The sequence below is a fragment of the Phyllostomus hastatus genome, unplaced genomic scaffold, assembly GCF_019186645.2.
Source record: "Phyllostomus hastatus isolate PE091 unplaced genomic scaffold, TTU_PhHast_1.1 phas_scaffold_129, whole genome shotgun sequence".
In the NCBI taxonomy this organism is placed as follows: domain Eukaryota; kingdom Metazoa; phylum Chordata; class Mammalia; order Chiroptera; family Phyllostomidae; genus Phyllostomus; species Phyllostomus hastatus.
Window position 1 is genome coordinate 14,383,995 of NW_025334009.1, and position 21,794 is coordinate 14,405,788.

The window sequence follows — 21,794 nt, forward strand, 5'->3', positions numbered from 1 at the left end:
CCAGAAGGAAGGAGGAAAGGTCAAGCATCTGTGTGGGAATGCCTACCTACCTCCTTGGTTTGGGACACAATAATGGGGGTTTGCAGGCTCCTCTTGAGAATGTCAGATGCCATGATGGAAGCCTTAAAATTCCTCAAAATAAAAGCATAAGCTTTTATACTATTTCTAGACTCCGGAAATCATAGAAGCTCTGAATGGCAAGCAAATGCACCCTTTTAAATTGAAAACAAGTCACTGTTCATGAATACTATTTGTTTGCAAGACAAGATCTCTTATACAATCTCTTTCCTTGGGAGAGAAAATAATCGAGACTGTTCTTTCTGTTGAAACTGTTGAAACCCAGCCCTTGAGAAATCTTCCAACCCCAATCTCTACCCATGGAATAATTGAGAATAGCCGTGAAGACCACCCAAATGTAAGTTTTCCTAAAGAGGAGAATAGGGCCCAGGTACATAGCCAGCTGTCTTCCATAGGGCTCTTGTAAGGCTGGTGAAGGTTAGTGATGGGAAGGATAGTGAAAGGGACTAATTCAAGTGGCACCTGGGCATGGGTGGTGTTCTTGGCATGCACTTGGTTGTGCTGAGTGATGGAATTGTGGTCTTGGAGCTTCTGAAGTCACGCCACATAAGGAGCAGTGTGTTTTCTGTCCTGAACATTGGTGGGGAATGCAGAAACGTATGGCCTGTGGGCCCAGACTCTCAGGGGCATTGTTGTGGTTTTCCTGAGCCAGAATCTAGCCCAGGCCATTCTGGAAATGACATCTGAGGGAGAAGGTCCCCATAGTCCAGGGGGGTGTGAACTTGGCCTGCAGTTCCCCTTTACTCTCAAAACCTGATCCTGGATTTCCCTCCCAAAGACTTGGTGGTAGGTTCCACCGACAGAGCTGCGTGAGGTTGGAAGTATTCACTAGTCCTCTGATAGTGAGTGAGTATGAAGAGCCTACAGTGTCCTGAAACTAGATCCTGGTGCGAGGAGAAAAGACAGGGACATTCACGGTGAGATGTAGGCAGCAGTGGATGGTAGAGACAGAGACGGAGTCTTTTGCCCCTGAGATACCAGCTGGCATTTGGCTCAACCTTATTTGACCGAGGCTCATGACTTTGCTCCATTCGTCTCAGGATGCTCTGCTCAGACCGTGTGGAGCCAAGGATGATGTCTCTCTGCTCCGTGGGGTGCCCCTGGGTTGGTGGCAACATTCAGGTGACCGCCTGTCCCTACATGACACACAGATGAAATAAGGACTTGATCGCTGCGGCTGCAGTCCAGGCAGTTTTGGTTCAAGTGCAACATTCTGTGCTGACTTCCTAAAGTACAGCCACACCCTTTTCCATTCAGAAATCTCTCCAGTAAACGAACCTGCATAGCAAGGGCTCTCTTTGAAAAAGCGCACCCAAGCCACAGGCTGCGAGGCCAGGCAAGGCGGTTTAAAGCACAAGCTGTGTTTTCGGTTTTCATCCTTTCTTAGCATAGCTTCCTTTAAGCAATATGCTTCTTAGGTAATTTGACTGCATAAGAGCTAAAGGCTTTCCTGTCCAACATAAAAAATTAGAAGAGGAAATTTGAATTTAAAATTATTTCCTTTTCAAAAAAAAAAAAGGCCTCGCCGCATCACTTTGATGCAGCAATTCGCCTTCTAGAAGATTTTCCTAAGATGAAATAAGACGCATACAGAAATGTGCACATGAGCTGTTCATCGTAGCGTTGTTTATAATCGCGGAAACTTGGAATCACTGTAAATGTCAGTGTGATGATTAAATAACGCGTGCTAGAATGTAGCCTTTGAAAAGACTGAGGAAATTTATAGTTCTAATGTGGAAAGCCCTCTGAAATATTAGGGGAAGAATGACTTGGAGTTTACGGTCTTGCACATAAGGAAGGAAATTGAATCGATAATTAATAACCCAAACAGAAAGCAGCAGGCACGAGAACTGTGGACAGGCCCCACTTATGGTAAAGCCTGACCTTTGCTGAGGAAGCTGTGGGCCTGGGATGAGGGACTTGTGACCAGACCATCCTGGGCGACCTTCTGCGCACTGAGTTTGTAAGGCCTGCCGTGGGGGCCCCCTGAGCCTGTTGGGTTTATTGCATAGCCCTTCTTTTATTCGCACCAGTGAGAACCTTTTCACGGGAGACCTGGGCCATGTCCTCTCCCAAGTGGGCCAGCTGGAGGGTAGGCACTGGAAGAGGCTCCTGGGCCAGGTGAGGGCTCTTCTCCATCTTCAGGTCCAAGCGTGAGGCTCCACCGCAGAGCGAGCCCAAATGCAAACTGGGCTTTGGGGAGTAGTAATGCCGTGTTGGCGTAGGTTCACCGCTTGCACCAAACATGCCCCTCTGGCATGGGATGTGGTCACAGGTGAGGCTGTGGATGGTAGGGGTAGGGGTGTAGGAACTCTCCGTGCTTCCTGCTCACTTTTGCTGTGAACCTGAAACTGCTCTAAAAATAGTGTTTGGCTTTTTATTTTTTAAAGCACATGGTTCTTGGTAGTACATATGATGTGATCCCATTTATGCTAAAAACCACACACACACACACACAACTATATCTACAAGTATATCTCTCCGCCCACCTATGTGTGTTTGCATCTGTGCCTGCGTCTGTATTTGTTGGCATATTGCCAAAGTGGTCGCAGCGTTACCACCAGGGTGAGGTTGGAGGAGGGGAGAGGCACCCTCACGGTACTCTATAGTCTGTAACATTTTAGCTTCTGACAATGTTACCTATTCACTTATGTAAATGAGGCTAAAAAAAAAGGCAGGGGAGCTTGCTGCTGGGCATTTGTCTCTGCCTCCTCCTTTCAAAGAAACATTAAAGGGTAATGTTGCCTGGAATTTTTAAAATACAGAGTTGTATTTTAAAAGCATATGTATTTGTTCAAGAAATATTTTGAGTGCATCATTTGTGCTCCCATTCTGCCAGGTTCTGGGGTGCCAGAGTGGAGGAGAAATAGCCCCCATGATCCCAGTTCAGGGGGATCCCAGTTCAGGGAGTGGGCAGCACCCACGGGGGAGGGAGGAGAGTTGTTGTCTGAGTTCATTTCCTCCCATTCCCCCCCACCCCGCCCCGCCTCTGCAGAAAGCCTACACAGTCTGGGGAAGCTAACTGTGACTCCTTGTCCTCAGAGAAGCCGTGTGGAGACCCGCCTTCGTTCCCACACACCATCCTGCAGGGACGCACCGGCTTGGAGATGGGAGATGAGCTGCTGTACGTGTGTGCTCCGGGCCACGTCACGGGCCACCGCGAGAGCGCCTTCACCTTGCTGTGTAACAGCTGTGGGGAGTGGTACGGGCTGGTGCAGGCCTGTGGGAGAGGTAAGCCGCCCCTGGGCTGGGCCACCTCCACCCGCCCCCACACCGTGAGCAGAGCCTCATTCATGTAAGGGGCTGGTCTCCAGAAAGGTCCCTTTGCCGAGGGGCTCTCAGACCTTCCCCCTGAGTTCTGCGCCTGGCAGTAGGTTCCCCTGGGTGTCCCTGCAGCATTTCAAGTGCAGTTTCCACACCTGAGCTCCTCACTGTCAGTGCCAGGGGGAAGGGTGACAAACCACCTCTTCTTGCCATAAGGACAGAGTTGACCTTGGGTGGAGGGTCTGGCTCATTCCCCTGGAAGCCGATCAATAGGGGGTGCCAGCTGCAGTTCCAAGTAACAAGCTTATGGTAAAAGTGACCCGGGATGGGTAAACCGGGCTGGGACGACCATCATGAACATGGGAGAGGCCCAGCTGGGGGCTTCCCTGAGAGGGTGACTCTTGTTCCCACACACCGTGACCCTCGTGGGGACCCTGACAAGAGCTAGTGGCTCATGCCAGGGCATGGGGTTTGCCACCTAGGGTGGGCCCAACCGCCGTGCACTCGAGTCCTATTCCCTTGTACCTGAGCACTCACAGGAGGTGTTGGGGGCGAAGGGTGAAGCACAGAGAGCAGCTCCAGGACAGCTGTGTGCACCGCCACGCGGACGGCAGCCTGGGGCAGTCACGTGAGTCCCAATATTTAGTTGGGACCAAAAAGACTCTCCATGGGCAGCGAGCTCCCCAAACCTGATCAGATTGATTTGAACTGATTACTTACATAATTTATGATTTCTTTTTTCACATAAAACTTTCTTAACTAAATGTGTTGCCAATCTTCTCTCCCTTCCTGTGGCTTTTTCTTCTTGGAGTGTGTCTTTTAAAGAATAGTTTTTTATTATTGTCTGTTTTACTACTTCTCATATTTTCGGTGAACCATTAAATTTTTTTCCTAGTCGTTGGCAGGCTGCTTTACTTTAGTAAAATGCAATAAAACAAATTAATATAAAACTCAATCCAACAAAGATATTCCAAATACAAACACGATTTTTTTGTTAAATTAAACAGACATTACATTCGCCTGTTGTGTTTCAAAAGCTTCCACCGTCTTCCTGGCAGTGCACCTGCTTGCCTTGTCGCACACCAGTAACAAAACGACACAGACTAGGATAGGTGCTAGAAGCCTTCTTGAGGCAACCTTCTAGCACTTTCCTCCTCTTCCCTCTGTTCCTGCTGCTTTGTGGCAGGTGGGAGCTCCTTGCCAGTTCTGATCACTCTCACCTGTCTGAGAAAGCCAGGCCTCAGGCCCGAGCGCCCGCTCTGCTGCATGCGTGGGCCCAGAGCAGAGCGGTGCTCACCCAGAGATGGTTAATCACCCAGAGATGATGGTTAATGAGCTGGCTCGCTCTCAGCGCAGGCAGTGAGGCTGCCCCATCCATCTCCTGAGCCACACCCACCCGCCTAATGGGTTGTTTACTGGCCCCAGCAGAGCGAGAACTAAATGCAGGTTTTGTGTGTCTGAAATGGTGTTTATTTCCTCGCTGCAAAGCAGAGTTGTTAGAGCCTTCAGCTGCTGGGCAGGAATCTGGGCTTCTACACTTGGCCGAGCGCACAGACTGTTGCCGTCTTCATTCCCGTGCAGATTTAATATTTCAAGGCTCTGTGTCATTGTAAGAGGTGTGTGTGTATGACAAGGATATCATCACCAGGTCGTTTGCCCTGTTTTGCAGTCGTTTTTCCAGCGAACATCAACTTTTTAAATGAGGAAACAGCTTGAAACTGGGGAAGAGTCATCTTGGGAGAATGGGTCACCCAAGGCTTTCGGAGTCGGGCTGACCTGGGTTTGGACGACAACGTTCACTCCTCCACTCGCTCGCTCCGCAGCCCTTCCCTTGGCAGAGGCCTAGGTGCTGTGGGTACAAAGCTGAGCACCACCGCCCCTAGGAAGCCCAGGATGCCTCAAAGGAGACAGCAAGGCAGCAGCTGATGAGGTAGAAGGGAAAGCTGGGAAACGAGGTGTCGCAGAAGGTGAAATTTTAAAGGAAGCATGTGTTTGCAGATGGAAGAGATGCCCAAGAAAGGCATGGCCCATGAGACTCGAGGGCGTGGTGGGGACCCTGTGGGCAAGCAGCATGTAGCTTTCTAACATGTGCCTCCCAGACACCCTGTTCGTGTGGCCTCCGCTGTCTCAGTTCTCCAGGGAGGGCCTGTCTCCTCTGTGCTGGGCCCAGCCACCAACCCTGCCCGCACCTCGTGTGGCTGTCAGGGACTTCCCTCACTCCCACCCGGAACATTTCTCTCTACTTCCTTACGATTTCCTTACATTTCGTTATATTTCCTCGTGAGCTGCTAGAGCCCAGGCCAAGCCCTCTGGCAGAACCTGCCCATGGACACTGTTGAGGTGGCCACAGGGTCCCTTCCCCCTGTTCCCTTCATGACCTCTTCCGGCCCAGAGAGCCTCAAGGCTCGGGGATCTTGGAGGTCAAGACTTCAAACAACTTGGTGCTCACACAGCTATGATCTCGGAGATTCTAGGGACTCGGGGCTCAGGGCTTCTGCGAAGACCAAATTTCAGTCAAATGTGTCACCGTTGGGCATTTGAACTGTGGCCGGCTGACTTGGGTCAGATTCTCTCTTCGGAGGGCCATGGCTGGTTGAGGGGGAAGGGGTTAGGGAAGCAGCACAGGGAAGGGGAGAAAAGTTAAGGGTGTGGCCTCCGCTGGATGCTGGCTCTGCCTGGTCCCACAGGGAGCTGTGGGGCGTGGGCTGCACCACAGGGTTGGTCCTGCTCGGAAGCGAGGGGCCCAGTCTGTGTCAGTCTGTCATTGGCTGCAGGCTGCCGGGCAGGGAGGGCAGAAGGCATGTAACCTCCCAAGTGAGGCTCCCACTGCAACAGAGGCCGTTTTCTAGAAAAGCTGTGAACCATTCACTGGGAACACAGCAGCCGGGGGGATGGGCACACTGGCCTGCGAAAGGGGACCTGGGCAGGACCCATCCACATCACTAGAGCATTCACTACAATGGAGAACTGAGTTTCTCCATCAGTTTGGTGGAGCATGGGTTAAAAAAAAATCCACCAATGAGGTTGCTGAAATTGAAAATTTAAGACAGACAGGAGTAAACCCCTAGGGGCGTACGCGCCGGGTGGGTGAATGAGGGGGCCGTGGGGGAAGGTGCCTCAGCCCCACACAGCCCCAGCTGAGTGCTCACCGCCATGTGGAGGTCCAGCCGCAGGTGGTGGCTGTGGGGTCTCTCACTTACACGCGGGGACTTTTGCAGCCTCCACCATTAACCTCCACGGGTGAGGACTTATTTAACTGCCGTTTTCTCCCCTCTGTGGGTAGTATTTCTCTAGCTTTGGTTCCTAAGTCTGCGCCTGATTGTGGCCATTTAGTTTTCCATTCTCCTGTCCAAATCCACACATCTTCTTGGTTTCCATTCCCAGCTGGGCAGCACAGAATGCCTGTCATACCTCTCCAATGTTCTCAATATCGTAACTATAATTGGTTGTTGCCCTAATTACAGAAAAATCCTGTTGCTTTGCTCCTTCGGTGTATGTGCAGCAGACTTCCATGCTGTGTCTGGATTTCTCTGGGCTTCTTACTCCGCCAAGTCTTAGATCCATCTTCAAGGCCATGTTTTCTCTCTGGCTGCTTGCACCCTACGGCCAGTCGCTGACCTCCCAGCATTCCACGGGACCATCCCTGACCACATAACCTCAGTGGCGGTGCCTGCACCAGTCCGCTGGTGGCCTTCCTAAGGAGCCCTCGTGGTTCCCCTTGGCACCCTGACTCCTCCCTCACCCACCCTCCCGGCCTCACGGGGGCTTCCACACCCTTGCGCTCTTCTGACTTTTGCACGCAGTGGCCCCGTGGCCTCTATGTCATGTCACCAAGGAGGCTTTTCACCCCATCTTTGTGATTGGGTTGGGAGAGAGCAGGAGCCACAGACAGACAACCCAGGAAGTGAGAGACTCCTAGACTCCTTCCTCTAAGCTTCGCCCCATTCCTTCTCTGACACTTTCCCCGACAAAGGCTCCGAAAGGCCTGTGAGAGTTTCCACCCCAAGCGCTGCAGCTTCTGTTTGTACCTTCTGGTCTGTGGTATCAGGAAAGTGAGTTACACCAACCTGAGCCTCCCCCAACCAGCTGCACCACCTGTGAGATCGGCAAGGAGAAGGCAGCCTTGGCCGCTCTCCGGTCTGTTGCAGCTGCGGAAACGGGACGCATTCTCCACGTGGGCGCCGGGAACAGAGCTGTCATTAACCAGGCCACACTCGCTCCATACCGTCTCTGTCCTAGGAACTGTTTCTGTTGCCGCTGTTCTGTTTTTTTTAACGACCCTATTGAGGTGTCATTGGCCTACAATAAACTGTACCGTTTAATGTATAACAGTCTCTGAGCTGTTGCAGGCGTACAGCCCATGAAGCTGCCACCGCAACCAAAAGAGAACATTTCCATCCCCCCTGATTCTCCCTGTGCCCCCTTCTATGGGAGGAGTCTTCCACACTTCTCATTTCACCTTTACAAGTAGGAATGGCTTGTTCCAATTTACAGATGGGAAAACGGAAGCACAGGAAGGTTCTATGACCTGCCTGCATCTCACAGCCAGAAAGAAGCAGAGCCAAGATGTAAAACCAGGCAGGTCTCATCCCAACACCTGTGTCTATGAAACCAGGCGGGTCTCACCCCAACACCTGTGTCTATGAAGCCAGGCGGGTCTCACCCCAACACCTGTATCTATAAAACCAGGTGGGTCTCATCCCAGCATCTGATTCGTGCCTGTGTGCTTCCTCCAGAGGCGGCTAAACCTCACTCAGAAGGAGCACAGCATCAGGGCAGTGCCAGGCTCCCTTTGCAAACTGGTTGTTTGCTCTTTCCTCTCACTTCTAAAGCCTTTCTTTTGTTCCCTTAAATTAACCTCAGTTTCTGTTTTTCTTCATCTTTTGGACTATGCTTCCTTCAGAGGATAAAACACGAGGCTGAAACCCAACTCAGACGTCCCTCGGCAGTATTGCCATATTTGTTCAGAGGTTCCTTGAGCCAGGGGTTATTTCTGGCTTGTCTGGGTGTCTTTTTCAAAATTACTATTTTTAAAGGCTGTGTAGCCAAGACCAGAGGGGAAAAAAAAAAAGAAGGTAGGTGTGGGCTTCCAGAAATGCAACAACAGGAAGAGGGATGAACAGTGCTGGGAGAACCCCAGGCTGCAGGGCTCACCCCGACCCTGCTGCACCCCGATAACGCAGGCCGCGCACGAGCGAGCCTGCTCCTCTTGCACCCGACTTCTGTCTCTCTGTGGCCTTCTGTGTGCCTAAAGCAACAGTTAAATGTAAACACACAGGGAATGGCCTGATTTTTGCCAAGAGAACCTGTGAAGTTCACGTTTCCTGGGCCTGTTGGTCTAATGTGCAAGGCCCCACGCTGTGCTCGCGCAGGCAGGTTTGGGGGGGGAGCGTGGGGCAGGGGAGAGGGGCTGGGAGGGTTGCTGGATGATGCAGGAGCGGGCACCCCGCCGGCTCAGGAAGGCAGAGGGGAGGGCAGAGAAACAGCACCCCAATAGGCAAAGAGCTGGGCCCCTTTGTCTGCTGGGCAGCATTTGATGTTTGGGTTGAAATTCAGTGAGTGACAAACCTGACTGTCACTCAGGAGGAGAAAAACAGGCTTGGGACACTTTTTCCTGAGTAGACTATTTATAAATGCTTGGTGTCCTTGTCTTCATCTGAGGTTTTGACACAGCGGGAACCTGTTTCTGAGCCAGAACGTTGGCTTGTGGAGACCGGGAGAGCTTAGCTTAGGGCCCTGGGCTGCCGTCCACAGCTGCTCCGGGCTCAGGGAGCTCAGGGGCAGAGCCTCCAGACCACACACACACACACACACACACTCACTCACTCACTCACTCACACTCTCTGAGCTCAGACTGACCATAAGGGTCCAGGTCAAGGCAGGCCTACTCGTAGCCAGTGGGCCGACCTTTCCCAAACCCTGAGCTCTAATTTTATACACTAGGCCGATGTTTCCTGCACGGGGGAGGAAAACATGTCCTGCTCCTATTCTAGGTACCTTTCGACTTCATGCCATACTTAAGCTCATGGGGTGGGTTCCCTGGGAGAAGGAATTTAGCAGACATGCGTTGTGTTCAGTGCTAGAACTAAGAGGTCCTTTACGATTCTTTGCTATTGTCACGAAGCAAACAATGCCCTGGCTGATAGACTTCTAGACTGAATCAAGCTTGATCAAAATGGGCTTCCACAGCTCCCTTCTTCACCTCTTCGCTCGGTCATTTATTCATTCGACAAACATTTATGGAGTGTCAGCTCTCTGCCAGGCCCCTCTTCCCTTGTGTGCTGGGAATACAAGGCAGAGGGGACATGTCCGTGTTCTCAGAGTGCCTGGGCTGGGAGGAGCTGGGCGGGTTGGCAGTGAGAACAGGGTGGCGTGCCTAGGGCAGGGTCACCGCCGGCACAGACAGACACACTGTTCCCATAGTTCCAGTGGGTAACACATGACTCCCAATGAGACCATTTAAGGTTTATCTGAAGCACCAAGGGCTGGTTTGGTCTTACCCTGTCCATGTAAGGGCAAGAAGTATCTCTAAAATATTCTCAGCCAACCCCTGTATCATAAATACCTCTTGCTTCACCAATGACAGCCCATCTCTAGTAGTTATCATAGTAGCTAATAGGCCACTACAGCCACCAGGACGAAGCCATTTATTCAGGGTGCTGATTATTAGCAAAGCAATGGTTTTGATCAAGATACAGATAATAGAAGTACTAGTGCAGCCATGTCTAGAGGGTGAGTGTCCTGAGGAGAATGTTAACTGTCCACACCTCAGCTGTGAATTCTTGTCTGGAAGGCTGGTAACAACTGGTTTACAGTTTAATGGGAGTAACACACACCGTATCACACGGTGTGTTCTTGAAATGTGTTTTTAGACTTTTATTTATTTATTTTTAGAGAGGAGGGCAGGGAAGGAGAAAGAGAGGTGGAGAAACATCAATGTGTGGTTGCCTCTCACGTGCGCCCCCTGCAGCGGGACCTGGCCCGCAACCCAGGCATATGCCCTGACCGAGAATCGAACCAGCGACCCTTTGGTTCACAGGCTGGTGCTCAATCCACTGAGCCACATCAGCCAGGGCTATTCTTGAAATATGTCAAAGTGCAAACATCCTTAAAAAAGCAAATGATCCCTACCAACTTTATAACTGAATGACATCTTAACAAAGTATAATATTGTTGAATTACATTTTCTTTCCCTCAGTGATTGTAGGCATTGTTCTCCTGTCTCCTACAAAATGCTGAGGAAAAATGATAGGCAAGCCTGATTTAAATTTTTGTTCTTGCTCTTGATTTGCCTTTTCTGCCTGGTTATAAGTTGAATCATTCTTTTTTAAACTTGGCATGCAGTAGCCAAGTTCTGTGTCAGTTTTTTTCTGGAACACAGTGTGTGTTTTTGATCATTTGTTTAAATATTTGCTTAAGAGTACCATAAAAATGCAGAACGTTTCAAAAAGCAAAGGTTAAAGAACACAATGCATTACCATGTCATAAACACCCGTGCAGTCCTTGCCCAGAGCAAGAAGTAGACCATCACCAGTAATCCAAGGACCCGCAATGCCCCCTCCCTGTCACTGCCTCCCTGGAATAACCACTCCAATTCACGCTACAGCCGTGAACTACATTTCCCCAGCTTGAATTTATTTCGGTGGAAGCATAGAGTGTAGACTTTTTTTTTATTAAAGACTTTTATTTATTTATTTTTAGAGAGGGAAGGGAGAGAGAGAGAGAAAGAGAGAGAGAGAGAAACATCAATGAGCGGTTGCTGGGGGCTGTGGCCTGCAACCCAGGCATGTGCCCTAACTGGGAATCGAACTTGCAACACTTTGATTTACAGCCTGCACTCAATCCATTGAGCTACACCAGCCAGGGCTGAGTGTGGACTTTTAAGTACGGCTTCCTTTGCCCGACACTATGTCTAGGGGACCCATCCATCTTATTCTGTGACGCTGTAGTTCATTCTGTTCTTTGCTGTGGAGTATTCCATTCTACTGTTGATGAACATTGTTGTCGTTCCCAGTGGGGGGCTATTCTAAAAACATTCTTGTACAGGTCTTTTGGTGCCCACGTTGCCTCTATTCTTCTTAAGTATATACCAAGGACTTAAATTGTTCCATCATGGGGTAACTACGTGTCAATTTTAGTAGATATACATATAGATTGGAAGTTCCAGGAGCTCCATGTCCTCACCAACTAGTGGTATTGTCAGTCTTCTTCATTTTTAGCCTCCTCATGTATAGGTTGCAATATCACTTCATTCGGTTTTCCCCTGTCATTAACGATGCTGAGCATGTTATGTTTATTGGCTAATGGAGTATCTCATTTGTATAGTGGCTATTAATTCTCTCGCCCATTTTGCTACTAGGTTGTCCATTTATTTCACATGGCTTTGTAGGAGTTCATTATATTCATGCCCGATACATGTCACTGTTGAGTCTCTATTTAGTAGTGGAACTGCTATGCCACAGAGCATGCATATGTTCAGTTTTCCATGGTTATGGCTCCAATTCACACTCCCACCAATGATGTGCACAGCCTTGTGAGCACTGGATATTGTCAGTCTGCTTAATTTCAGCCATTCTGGGACTGTGTCATGGTATTTCATTATGGCTGTAATGAACATTCTCTATGACTGTGAAGGCTGAGCATCTGTACATGTTTAATGACTATTTGGATTTCTTCTTTGTGATGTGCCAATTCAAGTATCTTGCCAACTGTGCTATGGTTTGTCTGCCTATTTATTACACATTTGTTGGAGTTCTTTATAAATGCTGGACACACACCCTTTGGAAATTATATGTATTGCAAATATCTGCAACTCTGTGGCTTGCATTTTGACTCTCTTCCTGGAGGATTTAAATGAACAGAAGTTCATAATGTTAGTGTAATCCTATGATCAATCCTTGTGCCAATACCACAGGCTTAAATAGTACTGCAGTTTTATAGAAAACCGTAAGATCTTGTAGTGGACATCCTACAGCTTTTCCTTCTTTTTCAAGAATGCCTTATCTATTATTCTCGGCCCTTTGCATTTCCAGAAATGTTACCATCAGCTTGTCAATGTCTCATATTTTTTAAAAGATTTTATTTATTCATTTATTTTTTTTTAGAGAATGGTAGGGAGAAAGAGATGGAGAGAAACATCAATGTGTGGTTGCCTCTCACATGCTCCCTACTGGGGACCTGGCCTACAACCCAGGCATGTGCCCTGACTGGGAATCAAACTGGCAACCCTTTGGCTTGCAGGCCAGCACTCAATCCACTGAGCCACACCAGCCAGGGCTCAGGAGTTTTTTGTAGGATTGTATTAATGTAGACAGATCGATTTGGACAGAACTGACAACAGTTTTGAGCCTTCCATTACACTAATGTGGTCCATCCCCTCATTTATGTAGGCTCTCTTTCATTTTTCTCAGCAATGTTTTATACCATTCCATACAGAAATCTGGCCCATCTTTTATTAGATTTACTCCGAGGTGTTTGATTTTTTTTTTTTTTTGCAATGCTATGGCAAATAGCATCTCTTCAAACCTTTGTTTTGCGTTTATTGCTGGTATATAGAAATACAACTGGTATTTTACATGGACTATAGGCCCAGGGTTCTTGAACACATATTGATTATCACGGCTATTATACACAGATGCTTTCTTTGGGCTTGTCTGTCATACACAGTCATATCATTTGTCAATGACAGATTTATTTCATCTGTTTCAACCCTTATGCTTTTTATTTGCCTTTCTTGCATTCAACACAGGCTCTGTGACCTTGACCCTAACGGGGATGTTTTTCCCCTTTCCCTCCAGATGAGGCAGAGGCGCATATCGACTATGAAGATAATTTCCCTGATGACAGATCCGTGTCATTCAAAGAGCTCATGGAGGACTCCCGGACAGAGGCAGAGGAGGACAGGGGTCAGGGAGAGGCCTCTGAGCAGGCTCCAAAACAGGACCGCCCAGTCTCTGTTTCTGCAGGCAGAGAAAACACAGTCCGGGGTACCACCTCTGTGCCGACCACAGGCTTGCGCGGCACCAGCGCCGGGAGCAGCGCCCCCACGGACCTGCCAGGACCCATCCTGAAAGGGAAGTACTTGTTCTGGCTCCCTGCGGAGACTTTTCACAAGCTCGAGCTGGAAAAGGAAGTGGATGATGACACCAAGAAGCAGTTCCCTGCTGGGGACAACCACAGCAGCATGACGCTGGCCCCAGGTGAACCGGAAACCAAGGTGACTTCTAGCAGCACGGATGGTTCCTCGGGGCCATCTGTGGGCAGGAATGACAGCAAGGCAGGGGACCCAATGGTGAGCAGCAGCGACGAGTCCTGGTTGGACGGCTACCCTGTGACCGATGGGGCTTGGAGGAAGATAGAGGCAGATGAGGAGGAAGCGGAGGAAGATGGCGACAAAGGGGATGGATCAGTAGGGCAGGAAGAATGTGTCGTATTTACTCCCCATCAGCCCTTTCTCGTGGAAGTTAAGAAGCGCAGGAGTACCACCCTCACACCAAGCGAGGACGTGACCCATAGTTCAGTTCCTCCATCTCAAACACTAGAGGTAGAAGCTTTTGCTCTCAGACCCAAGAGCGTGTCTGAAACCGAGGGACCCACCACGGGGGATGGTGGCTTACCCAGGCACCAGCAGTCGACTGTTCCCTGGAGGTTTGCCACCGAGAAGTCCCCCGTGGCCACCCTACCCTATGAACTCACCAGCTCTACCCTGGAGACAGAAACAACTGCTGTCCCAAAGACCCCTCACCACATTCCCTCAACTGTCACAGTGGCCACCCAGACGCCCGTGGAAACCGCTGCTCCCGAGGTCCAGGATAACTTCCCGTACCTGCTGTCTGAAGACTTCTTGGGACAGGAAGGCCCCGGCCCAGGTGCAAGTGAGGAGCTCCTTCCCACCTTGGAGCCGTGTGTGGGAGACGAGTGTCCCAGCCTCAGCCGAGGCCCCATCATTGCCACCACCGTCACCGTCCTGTGCCTGCTGCTGCTCTTGGCAGGCGTGGGGGCCGTGTGGGGCTACCGCAGGTGCCAGCACAAGAGCTCCGTGTACAAGCTGAACGTGGGCCAGCGGCAGGCCCGGCACTACCACCAGCAGATTGAGATGGAGAAGGTCTAGCCGCCTTCGGAGCGGGCTCTCCCAAAGCCACGTGGCAGGAATACACACTGTGACACGTCACACGGATAAACACTGAGAATTCACTAGAGCATGAAGCAGGTGGCTTCGGGCTGGTCTCTTTTCCTCAGGTCTTTGTTCTACAGGCCGAGCAGGGTCTCTGGGGGCACCTGGCGGGGAGGCCTGGATGGTCTCTGCTCTCACGCCAACGTCTCCTCAACCATCCGCCCTGGCATGAACTGCGCTGATCCAAGGCCTGGGCTTGGGCCCTGATTCCACCTCGAGGTCAGACTCAGCCCCTGCTTCAACATACTCTTGTCTTCTTTTCTTTTGTTAAGAAATAAAAGGACTGACTCCGTGACCTGACATTTTTGAAACAGGCGTGATGACCGGAGCATTTGAGAGCAGTGTTGTTTAGGACACGTGACATATGTGTAAAGGTTGGGAGTGGGATACAGAAGAGTAACAGGTTATTTCCTTTTAATGTGACGTTGCTGAGGGCAGATGAGCTAAGCACCAGGACATGGTCTAGAAGCTCCGAGACTTCTTTTTCATTGTTTGTTGAGACTGGAGAGAGTTTAAGGCTGGCATTTGGTTGGCGGGAGTAGGGGGGTGGGGGGGCGGAGGGGGTTGTGTGGAGGAGCTGGATACACATCCGCTTCTGTTCCCTCCTTTCTGGGGGACCGCCCCTCGTGTTTTGAAAGACAAGGTTAGCTTTGTACCGGTACACGCCACTTCCTCTCGGAAGAAGTGGCCTAGTTGTCCTTGACCAGTCTCTGCCTAGGAATGTCTTAGAATTTTTGCCAGGACTAACAGAACTCGGTGCTTGGTTTCCTGTCTCAGGATGAACCGTTTCTCTGAACTTCAGTAACAGGGAGTGACCTGGGAGGGGGGAGCGTTTTAAGAGGGCGAAGGAATAGGCTGTCAGGTGTGGGCACCTCCAGGATGGGGAAGCACGGGAACTAAGTTAAGACGAGGGTGGTCCGCGCTGCTCTATTCCTCACTCTCCTGGCAATGGTGAGTTCTGTGGGCCCGGCATGAGTCCAGGCTGGCCTCGTCTGGCTGTTGAGTGACCCATTTCATCATATCCAGGCCATCTCTCGGTGGCTCCGCAAGCACTGTGCATGACAGTGGTTCTCAAAGCGCGGTCCTCGGACCAGAGGTGTCATCAGCGCCCGGAAACTGGCCCGGGCTGCAGATTCCCTGGTGCCGCCCCAGGCGCTGAAGCAGAAACCCTGGGGGAGGGCCCAATTCTGTGTTGTAACCAGCCCTCCAGGCACCTTAACTGCACGCTCGAGTTTGAGAACCGTTGGTTTCCGATGAGTTTTGAGCTTTGAGGCCTGCTGAAGCTCCAGAGGCCAAGAAGATGAGGAACCCCTGGGGTCCGTCTTGTACTACGGAGGTCAATGTGCAACTGAGGGAGCGCTCGAAGCTGGTGCAATGCCATCTCCAGCGGTCTCCTGTGCATTGGCATAGAAGCAAAACACATTACATTTTTCTAATATGAAACACCTCCTTAGAAATCGTTTCCATTGGTAAAGAGTGATGAAGGCATACATTTATTCTGAGACTAAGAGTCTAAGTTGTGTTGTGTCTCCTAAGAGAGATCCTGAACTTCTTTGTAAGTGAAAAGTGGTTAGGAGTGTTTTAGCTAAGGAAAAAAAGAATTCTTGAAACATGCTTTCTACTCCGCCACCTCTTTGGGGTGCAAGCTTTGGGGAAATAATAGTCTCAGTAGCTATAAGGACACTACACAAAACTGAAGGACCTTAGTCTCCATGACCAGGTAAAACGAAGACCCGAAGACACCAAAGGGGACACCTGTCTGTCAGATGAAATCCAGAACAAGAAGAATGAAATGCTTTCTGCAAGTAGCCAAAGCAAAACACAACAGAATAAAAGCCAGAGACTGTATATATTTATAAATTAGATTCTTTTCTAATCTATAAGATGCCTTTCCTATTTTTAACTGTATAAAGTAACCTCTGTTTCAAAATTAGGATTGTGTTATCCAACTCTTATGTAATAACCCAAGAACATTCGCGTCATACCAACCCCCAAGTAGGTTGTATTAATACAAACGTATTAATAAATGTATTACAAATATATTAATACATGTTAATGTATTGTTTTATAGACATAAACTGCAAAAGAAGCCCAACACATCAGCTTTGAAGTTTTCATTGATTTGGTGTCCTCTAAATTAATGTCGTAGGGTCTAAAAACGCATGTAGGGAGGGGATGATTAAAATACTGTCATTATGCATGTTTTGAGACTAGGAAATGTTTAATGAGCATGAAAATGGGGGGTCCATTAACACAAAGCTCCTGAGATATTTAAAATAAATGAATATGTCCCCAAACAGTTGCTTAATGTATTTTATACCTAGGCTACTTCATAGTGACTTTTTCTTGTAAAAAAAAATGTCTAATAATCTTGGAAATAATTTCTTCAAACTTGCTCTGTCTAAGACTGCCCACCCTCTAAGCCACACTCTCCCCGGGCAGCAGGATTTTGTGGTGGTGGGGGGCGGGAGCCTACAGAGCCCCGCCCACCCCCCCTCACCCAACCGGGGATTACTCATCACTGGAGTAAGGCTTTGCTTCAAGGGATCCAGACCCAAGACATCTGTCAACGCGCAAACTCTTCCTCCCGCCGCCGTCGCCACTCCTCAATCCAAACTTTTCCACTGACGTCAACAAAATTCATGTCAGCCACCTCCTCTAGAGGTTCACGTTTGAACTCTCCCTACCGTGGGTCTCTGGTTTCGCCCCGGCCAGTTCCTCACTCTTTCCACCGGCCTGCTTCCACGCTCTTCGTTCTCTCCTTGCCTGCCCTTGAGTGACACGCGTGGAACACGGTGGCTGTCGGCAGTCCTGCCCGGAGATGCGTCTGGGCCTTGTTTGAAACAGTGAATATTCTTTCCCTTCTGAGACGTTGGCAGTGAGGGAACAACTCATCAGATCCAAAGCCAGCCCTGGATTGGAAAAGGTTTTTCCTAATGGAATCCCAGGTCTCTTAAAAAAAAAAAAACCTTCCTTGGGAGAAGGAGCCTCTCTCTCCTGAAAGGCCCTCGCCCTGCTTCTGTCGAGCAAGGACCACTCGCTGCACGAGATCTGAAAGTCCTTGGGGCGAGGCTTCTGCTTTGCTAGGTCAACGTCAGAAATCTCACAGACCTGAGAAAACAGCTCAGTAGAACATGCGTCCCAGAGTAACTGGGTGTGGCTCAGACAGCTTCATCCGGTGGATAGAGAGAGAAAAGAGTAAAGAATAAGCAAAAGAAAACAGTGAATGTGACTTAAAAAAATACTATTGTTTTCAACAATGTCCTAGGTCCTAATTTCCCACGAGAGTGAGACTGCATAAACTGCCCTACCCCAGGAGGAGGGGTGGCAAAGACATCAGCCCCCTTTATATCAGCAACCTGTATGGCCTGGCCTACTGACGGCCCCCTGCAGCGAGCAGTGAAGCACTGGGACTGATCTGCTGGACAACCTACCTACTGTGTCCCTGTTTGTTTCTTGTAAAGTGAGGCACCAGCATTTTACCCCGTCAGCTCCGAGAGCATAGTGAGCCAACCCGTGTATTCACCAAAGCCGGATCTTGGAGAGGCCATCCCCCAGCACTTGGAGGTGCTGCAGGGATGGGGGGGGTGGCGCTTACACGCCTGCCCTGGAGAGAGGAGCACTCTCCTACGGCACACACCACAGCCGCTCCTGACCCTTAGTGCTGGGGTAGGAGAGGGTCAGTCAAGGCGAAGCTGGACTGTGCTGGTGTCTTCCTTCTCCGGGAGATGCCACGGGCATGGGGCGGGGAGCCGCCTTGCCCGGCTGCAGGCACAGGAAGCCCAATGCACAAAACCTTTGGCTGAGGCTTATTTAAGGTTCCTCTCCTTTCCCCCTCCCGCCCCTTGTATACAGTTGAAACTCTCCACACTAGGTCATTCAAGCCTGGAGTCACCAGAAAAAAGAAGGCGCTGTTTGGGGGATGGCAGATGATCAAGAGTTCAGACAGCTGCGATGAAGGATTAGTTGTGGGTTTTTCTCAGTGCCTCGCTACGAACTGTGTTGTAGTCCCATGTGCAAACACTATTAAATGAGAATGTTTTCTCTGGCTCTGCTCCACCTTCTCCCCACAGTTTCACTATTGAATTTTTTTTTCCCTTTTTAAAAACTGAAGGCGCTCAGGTTTACAGCTCACATTTAAAACTTAAAAACGTTATTTCCATAAATGTTGGCAGAAACCGGCCACTGTTTATCCCACCAGCAGTCATAATAAACCCTTTCCCACTGACAATCTAACAAATCATTTTCTGTTTGCCACTGAGTTTGGTTCAATACAATTTTTGTGCTTTTCACATTCCCTGAGTAAGAACTCCTAAAAGCAACCTTTCCCAAGGCGGCCTTTGTGATCAGTGTCCCCAGTGGTACTCCGCGATCCCAGAAGGGGGGGGCAACAGGTTTGTGGTGGTAAATAGAAAGTCTTGAGACTCAGAAAGGTGTTAGTATGTTCAATGTGTTGGTATATGACATTGGTACCAGACAATTAGTCCCTTTTAAACTTATGTGCACCCACGAACCCTGTGCCATTCACTGTTAAAGCCTGATCATCAACAGGGGTCACAAGGAGGAGCCCTTAGACCCTACCCAGTGGGTGCCCCTGCCTGGTTACCAGGGTGGCAGTGTGGCTGGACAGATCCCCCTGCCCCCAGGGTGGGCAGCCTCCCTGGGTGGGACCAGCCCGAGGAAACCAAACACTGCATGCGTTTGGTGGGTCAGAGGGCAAGTGAGGCATCGTAGGCGGGTCTGGCAACTCCCACAAAGCTCACACATAGGTTTGTTTTTTCAAAAGACAGACCAGACTGAGGCTGAACCCATGAGGTCTCAGTAAAGGCTCTTCTAGGCTCTTCCAAGACACCTATTCAGGGAGGCGCTGGGCTGAGGTTGTTGAGTACAGCCTGCACACTGGGGTTTCATGGTAGGTTTGGAGGAATTGGCTCTCGTGTGTGTGTGTGTATGCGCGAGTGTGTATTTATAGAGATCAGTTTGGTCTCCTTTGAAATAAAAAGCTTAGTAACTCAGTTCTACACCCTTCGATCAAAGCAAAGTGCTAACAATGTTGACCATGCTGTCCCCAGGGTTTCTTTCTCAGGGGCCACTACCAGGATGGAGGTGGAGGTGCTTTTCAATCCCTGGTGGAAAGAGGCCAAGTTCAGAGAGTGAATGAGGACCCTGCCACTACTACTGCCACTGGACCCTGTGCAGAAATACATCCTCCACAAAATGCTCAGCCCAGGCTCAGGACCTAAGCAAGAGGACCAAATGGAAGCTCTGCAGGGTGCAGAGGTGGAGTCAGACCACCCCGCCCAGCCCTGTCCCTGTGGTGGTCTCCTTGCACTTTCTCACATGGCTGGCGAGGAAGGACCACGGCAGCCCAGAGCTTCAGGAGAGTTGAACAGCTGCAGGAGGCACTACTCCCATGACTCAGGAATGCTGGGGGAGGGCACTCACTGGGTCCCCCTCTACTTCGTAGTCCTGACTGATGATCTTCTTCCCCACTGACTTCCAAAGAAGCTTCTTTGGTAGAGTAGAGGGTGGGACAAGGGAAGCAAGGAGAACCCAGCATCTCATGGTCAGAAGCCATAGAGGATCTGACCCATCGCTGGGCTGGGGTGCCTTGACTTTGGACATCAGTAGTGGCAATAACACTGACTCCTTTGGCCATACAGCCCCCTGGGCAAATTCAGCCAAAGCCACAGTAGTTGGGTAACCCAGAAGATCCTGACAGGACTTGGTGCAGGTGAAAGAGGAAGTGCTCTCAGGAGAAAGGGGATGAGGGCGCAGGATAGGACCGAAGGAGAGAGAGGGCACGTTCAGGTCCCCAGAGGCTGGAACAGGGAGGTGAGGGAAAAGGAAGCCTGGAAAGGCAAAGGTGTGTTTTCCACCGGCAGTTAATCACCCTTACACTAAAGACCCCAGACTCAGTGTCCTTTCAGCCCGTTCCAGACCGCTGTGGAAAAGTCCCATTGGCTCCTGCCTCCATCGTGGGAGCATGCCAACTAGACTAAGCAGCTTATTGGAGGAGAGAATAAGGTTGAATAATGAAAGCTCACATCCCAGAGCACCTCACTCCCCTGTTTTCTCCGGTCCAAAAGGCAGCTCCTTCTCAGTCTCCTCGATGGACTTCTCATGGCACAGAGGACCCCCAGGGCTCCTCCCCTGGCCCTTTTCTCTTGCTTCTTAATATATACATGCAGCCAAGATGACCCCATCCAGCCTCCTGGCTTCAAGTAGCATTCGCATGCAGATGGCTCAGTAGCAGGCGCTGTGGATCTCCTCCCAGGTCCCCTTCACCCTTCCCTCTGGGCCTGCCTGTTGGCCGCCAGTGACCCACAGTCCCTTTTCCTGAGAACTGGGCTGACCAAGCCACTTGTCTTCAAAGGCACCCCCACCCCCTAACACGCAGTCAATAACTAACCGGTGGAGGCTTTCACAGCAATTAACCACATGCATCCTGATTCCCGTCTCAGGCTCTGCAGCAGACCAGACCCGCGAAAACTCAAATTGGATTTGCAGCCTGTACCTCTCACCCCAAACTCAGCCTGCTTTACACAAAACTCTTTACTTACCCACCCCCCATCTTCCCCATCTTCCCCATCTCTGGAAATGGCAATTCCATCCTATTTGTTAACCAGGCCAAAAACTTTGAGGTCACCATCCGATCTGTCAGCAAATTCTATTGGCCCTGCTGTCAAAATGAATGCACAATCTGAGCACTTAGCATCCTTTCCATGACTACCCCCCAGGTCCAAGCCTGCATCCCCTTTGCCTGGGCTTCTGCAGCAGCCTCCTAACCCGTATGCCTGCTTCCGCTTTGCTCACTTTCAGGGCTTTCACAATAGGACGGCCAGGATAATCCTTGTGAAATGGAAGTCAAGGCACTCCTCTGCTCAAACCTTCCAGGGGCTTCCACCCCAGTTAGAGAAGCCAAAGGCCCTACATGCTGAGCAAGGCCCTAGGCCATCTGCCCTCTCCCCACTCTGCCATACTCACGTGTCTCGAGCCCCTTGTCCTTCTGTCCTTCCCCTTGCCCACTCACCTCCAGCGCCTCCTCGCGGGTCCCTGATCACAGCAAGTGTGCTCTCCCTGGAAAGCATTGCATGTGCTGTTCCCTATGCCTAGAATGCTTTTCCCTGAGAGCTGTTTCCCTGAGGTCTCTGCTCTGCTGTCACCTGAAGCCTTCCCTGACCACCCTACTTAAAACTGCAGCCTCATCTTCAGGCTACCCTGCCACCTTGCCTGGTTTATTTTTCTCTACAGCAATGATCACCCTTGACACCCTCCC

The 21,794-nt window shown here is 50.2% G+C and overlaps 1 protein-coding gene across 1 annotated transcript in view; it reads left to right on the plus strand.

Annotated features, from left to right (window-relative positions):
• SUSD5 (sushi domain containing 5) overlaps positions 1–15,018 on the plus strand; it is a 30,992-nt gene extending 15,974 nt beyond the window's left edge. Inside the window, exons 4-5 of the mRNA XM_045857261.1 lie at positions 3,121–3,309; positions 13,140–15,018. Of these exons, the coding sequence (XP_045713217.1) occupies positions 3,121–3,309; positions 13,140–14,452 (1,502 nt within the window). The 3' untranslated portion in view covers positions 14,453–15,018. The remainder of the gene's footprint in view (positions 1–3,120; positions 3,310–13,139) is intronic.
• The last annotated feature ends 6,776 nt before the right edge of the window (positions 15,019–21,794 follow it).